At 44.6% G+C, this 5,619-nt stretch overlaps 1 protein-coding gene across 1 annotated transcript in view; it reads left to right on the top strand.

Annotated features, from left to right (window-relative positions):
- PAH (phenylalanine hydroxylase) overlaps positions 1-3,371 on the top strand; it is a 36,253-nt gene extending 32,882 nt beyond the window's left edge. Inside the window, exons 12-13 of the mRNA XM_008636368.2 lie at positions 107-222; positions 803-3,371. Coding sequence (XP_008634590.1) covers positions 107-222; positions 803-846 — 160 coding nt within the window. The 3' untranslated portion in view covers positions 847-3,371. The remainder of the gene's footprint in view (positions 1-106; positions 223-802) is intronic.
- Positions 3,372-5,619: the final 2,248 nt, after the last annotated feature.

Raw genomic sequence — 5,619 nt, 5'->3', positions numbered from 1 at the left:
TCCCATAGATTTTCTTATCCCCACAATCAACAAATGCACACACCGAGAAAAGAGTTAGTGGAAAAAAAAATTCAACTGTACATTTGTTTATGGCTTTTTTCATCAGGAAATTTGCTCAAACAATCCCTCGTCCTTTCTCTGTTCGATATAATCCCTACACCCAAAGGATTGAAGTCTTGGACAATGCAAAGCAGCTGAAGAACTTAGCTGACACCATCAATAGTAAGAAATTACAGATTTTTTACCTTGAATTCCTCAAAACTTGGGTCAGAAATAGGAACCACAAGGCAGATTCCATCTGGTTGCATTTAATGCTCTGAGCCTATCCAAGATAAGGCAGCACACATCTCCTTTCTCATGAAAAAATAACTTCCCAATTCTAACCAAGCTTCAACAAGCATTTTCACTTGACTGTAGCTTCTTAAATCTGAAAGACCCAGTTTTGAGGGAGATGCTAGGGAAGGTCAGATGGCCTTGAGGTGGATCCTGATGTGTGGGTCTAGCTGGTTTTGGTAAGGAAGAGAAGGAGAAACGTGGGTTTAATCACATTTTCCCCCTCACATTGGCTAGCCTGCAGAGAGCCAGCTCCTCTGATCCTGTGAGCCAACCTTGTATGGCTGATGAAGCCAAAAGGCTGACTCTGCAGACCTGACTCCAGTAATACCCTAATAAATATGTCCAATTCAGCACTTCTCTGCCCACCCTATTCTTTAAGAGAATGGAGATAAAGGGTAAAAAATATACAGGAGTGTTAGAAATGGGCTAGCTATGGAATTAACTGCTCTGATTATTTCCTTTGCAGGTGAGATTGGGATCCTTTGCAACGCCCTCCAGAAGATAAAATGAAGATTTGCTGTAACTTGCTAGTGACTAGAAGCTACCATGTGCAAGTGCCAGTATTTGTCTAGCCTCAATCTTTTATCTTGCAGGGTAGTGCAGCAATTTATTAATTATTAGAGATTATCAATGAAACAGACATCTGCAGGTGACCCTCAACTCTTCTGGCCTTCAGCCACTAATCCATTTTTTTCTCACTAATGTATAAAAATTACCTTATTTCTGGGAATCTGGGGGAAGCCTATATATGTTTTGTGCCAAAGGTTAGCAGAAGGAGGAGATCTTCACCATGCAGAGCAATAATCTGCTGCACCTGTGAGGTCTGGGACCAGGAATGGGATGTCAGTGATGAACAGAGTAATCCCCTTTGCCTTCTGTCACAGTCACTCTCCCCTCAGTCCGTCCCAGTTGTCCAAGGTTTCCACGGAGTCTGAAACTCTTCACTTTTCATCTTATATCCTGAAAGGGAGATCTTTCAGGGTATAGTGGGAGATTTCTCTTAATAGACATACTCAGCTACTCACTGTGGAAGGCTGATGTGTGAAGGCTACATTTTTTTGTGCGTCCTTCCCTGAGAGTGCCTTATTCAATACTGCTGCGAGGTGTCTCCTAACTTTCTGCTCTCACAACCTAGAAGGTAGAAACCAGCACCTTTGAAATGGAGAGGAAGTGCTTGTTGCAACGCAGCTGAAGACATCAGAGCCTTCCAACCCCTAACTCACCCACTATCTGTAGCTAGAGGCCCCACCAAAGCTGTGGAAGACCTGGGTCAGCTATGTCCCATCTAACTGCATTCAAATCCAAACATGGTATCTTTCAAGACAGGCCCTAAGTGATGACACCTTTTTGAATCTCCACTGCCCATTTGAGTTTTAATCTCCCTTTTTTTGGTGAAAGCAGTTTTATTTTTCCTGGAGTATATCTCAGCTGAGTCAGCAAATGGAACCAAAGGTGATTCCAGCTTAACTCAATGGCTGAGCATGGAGAGAGAAGAGTTTTGCCGTTCAGGAAGCTGTTTCTGTGTTTATCCAATAAATTTCACTCAAATCAGCTAAATGCCCTCTAAGACTGGTCTGCATTGTATAATACCTCCTGGCTGAAGGAGGGAATCAGCACTTGAACATTGGAGCAGAAGGGAGGAAAGCAAAGCTGAACAGTATTTCCAGCCTGAAACAATTTTGCATCATGACACTAACATGACTCAGGGGTCACATTTCTGTTAGGACAGTCAGAGAGGCATTTGAAAGTCCATGAGTCTCATACCTGCTGTAGTATTGATTTCGTATTTATAGTTTGAAAATCAATACTGCTTTAATGTAAGCATCATCTTTTAGGAAGATAGAAAGTGCATCTGTTTTCATTATATATATGGTAGGTAATAACATTAATCTAAGGATACCAGCTGGAACTCTTTTTAATATACATATGCAAAATGGTATCATTTTGATGCTTTGAAGTAATCCTTTTTATCTCTATCTTTTTTATTCCTTTTTTTTCTCATCACAATATCCCTCTAGATCTTTCAATCCCACTTGACATGTATTTTCAGTGAGAAAGTAGCCCATCTTTTTCTCTCTTAATATAATAGGACCCATGCGGTAACTGTATGCTACAAAGAGACCATTTCATCCCAAGGGTAAAGTCTTTCAAACTAATCCTCAGACAGCTTTCCAAGCTCCTCTGCTTCTGGTTGTTGCTATGAATGACAGTAGTTACATGGTGATATTGAGAACCCAGGATTCATGATTTTCTTTTATGTGCAAGTGGAATAGTTAGAGAATATTGATGCCACATGTCTCATTCTCTGTCCCTTAATGCAGGTTTAAATGAGCAATAGCTCCAGCCAAAGCAGCATAGCATGGCTGCTCAGCAAGACAGAGATGAGAAAAAGTTAAATGTTCAGCATTTTAAAAGCAGAGGAAATGTATGGAAAGTAGATTTTCTTGCAGAACAAATAGCTTGTACATAAGTACTCCAAATACTGCAAATAAATCACATTTTAAATAGTACTCCTTAATGGGTGACTTCTTATTTCCATGCTTAAAGAAAGCTACAGCTGTGTAGGAAAATGCTTTTTGCATTATCTGAACAGTGTAATTCCTCCTGTATGGTAATCACACAAGTCAACCAGAACTAGATACCCAGGTAGGAGGGCATGCCCGTCTGAGGTGTTCCCCAACACAAAAAAAGGCTCTCTTGCACTAGCTGATTGTCACTCATCCAGACAAGATTATGAGACTGATACATGTGGAGATACAGCTAGAATAGCAGAAGTGAGAGCACTGCTAAACTCATGTCAGAAGCAGACGCGCTAACGCTGCTAGGCCGCAAACCATGGCAGGCACTAAGGCCTATAATGAAACAGCATAAAAGGCATGCTGGGTATGGACCTGTGATAGTTAGCGCTAGCTTCTGGTTTTGCAATGTTATTAAGAAACATAGATATGGTTGTTATAGTGTTTGCTGCTTATATAACTGCAAAAAAGGTATAAATGCTCAGCTCTGTATCAATAAAATCGGATTATTGCATCCAAGCAATCTGCCCCATCTCTTTCATCGCCGACCGTCTCACAACAGATACAAACAAAAAACCTTCTTAATGTGTATCATTACCTAGAAATGCACAACAAAGCCCAGCTTTCTCTGCATTTGCACACTCCATAAATCTTTGAGTGCTACTCTGACTAAGCTATCCCAAGCTAATCTTTTGAGTAGCCTTCATCTCTTCTATCCCACAATAATTTCTTGGTGTCCTCACCTCCAACTCAGTTTCAGGTGATCGAAGAAGCCCTTTAATAAAGCTCTTTCCTTTACAGTGACCTTGGCCCGGGTCAATGATTGTAATGGAGGGAGGGCTTGTCAACACTAGTGGACTCCTGTGGGTGTCTTAAGATGCCTAGATCTGACACCAGCCTTGGAGAGGGGACATTTTATTCCCCAAAGAATGCAGAAATTGTTGAAAAAGGGATTAAGCACAGGAGCAGTCCACAGGAGTGCATTCTTTTTGAACATCCCTCTGCTGCTTCAAGCCACGCCAGCAGCTGTCAGAGAATTTTGATGTTCAGATGTAACCATCTAAATTAACCTAAATAAACTAAAAATATTAATGCTGCATCCATCTCAAATGAGTGGCACTCTGCTCATACAGGGTGGAGATATCTGCAGTGGTAGCACAGTAAAAAAGGGCAGGTTGGTTATGGTGATCAGACATGGCCTTCTTCTCCTGTGCCCAGCCTTGCCACCACTGCTGGGGAATGTGGGAGTAGGAAGAGCCTTTTCCCCTTTTAAAGCCCACTTCTCCACCCAATTAATTCAGTTGCAGCTGCCATTCACCACCTCTCAGATGCCCCCTTGCCATCCTGGAGTCACCTGGGACACAAGCCAGGCCTGGAGGGTGCTGCAGTGGGCAACAGGGCTGCGTTCTGCATGGCAGACTGTAGCCTGTCTCATGAGCCCTGGGCCCAGGCTGGGCATGGCTGGGAGATGCCTCTTCCTAGGCTGGCACTCACCACACCCTGCAAAGCCCACTGTGCCTGAGGTCTGGTGGAGCCAACATTCCTCAGGATGCTGAGACCTGCCTCCTGGGCATGGTGCTGTGAAATTCACCATGGGTTTGTCTGTCAGCAATGTAGATGAGGAAATTGAGACCTTCCCAGTACTCTGTCTTGGCCCAAGGGAACCCATGGTGCTGTCACGATCCTTATAGAAAAAAATTTTGTTTCTCTTCCCTGGCCAGGGAAGAGGCAAGAGCACTATAGCACTTGGGGGTGTGATCGAGCCAGGATAAGCTAAGGGGGACATAAAAAATGACTCTATCTCCAAAGGGAGGCCAGAGGGGTGGTCTTATCTCTGGACCTGCAGGATGACCTTCACAGGGGGTCTGGCCCACTGTAACTTGGGGTATGAAGATATAGATGCTCATATCCAAAACCAGGTTTGTTGATGTCAAGTAAAAGGGAAGGGAAGATGTGCCTGCCCTGTCAGGAGCAGAGCTGAATTCCGCTGGACCTTGTCCTGCCACCCGTGAAAAAGGTGCGACCCTGTTTTTTTTTAAGAGCCTATTTCGCTGGAGATAAAATCATGAAACAAGTTCCAACTGAGGAATGTAGCCTGGAGGAAGCACTCGTCTCTTGGAGGGGTAGGGTAGAAAAGGTTCAGGTCCTGTGAGCAGGAAAAGCTCAGAAGTAGGCAATGAGTTCTGACTCTGGCTGAGATGTCTCTGGCACTCCCAGAATTGTGTCTGTGCAGGGAAGACAATACTTGGATTGGGCTGTGATTTGGGAGAAGACCCCATTGGTTCACTGGGGCTGTAGACAATACCGAGAGGGCCCCAGTGAGGTGAGAGAGTGGGGAGGCAGGACAGTCTCAGACACTGTGCAGGTCAGTCCAGACTGGGAGATGTAAATGAAGTTCAGGCTAATTGATTGCCTCTCCACAAAGGAATCCCCATCCAGGGCTGAACAGCTTGCAGACACCTTCAAACAGAGCAGAAGGATAGCACTTTGAAGGCACCAAGGGGAGGAGGGCCATCTTTGGGTCTTGCACACATCCCATACAGGCGGCTTCCCTTGATGCGTCTGGCACGACCAACATAAACATCCCTACGCCTGACACACAGCAACAGACTTGTCTCCCTGCTTCTGGCAGCTCTGAGCTCACCGCCCACACAGACACCCTGCATCTCCAGTCCCACCAATTCCCTGGGCCATTTCTCCCTCACCCTCAGGCAGTTTCCACTCAACACCTGGCTATTGCAATCCCCTCCCCTATCTCCCAATGAAG

This window comes from Corvus brachyrhynchos, unplaced genomic scaffold (genome assembly GCF_000691975.1).
Source record: "Corvus brachyrhynchos isolate BGI_N302 unplaced genomic scaffold, ASM69197v1 scaffold56, whole genome shotgun sequence".
Taxonomy (NCBI): Eukaryota; Metazoa; Chordata; class Aves; order Passeriformes; family Corvidae; genus Corvus; species Corvus brachyrhynchos.
Note: the sequence above shows the minus strand (reverse complement) of the source record. Positions and strands in the feature narration are given on the sequence as shown.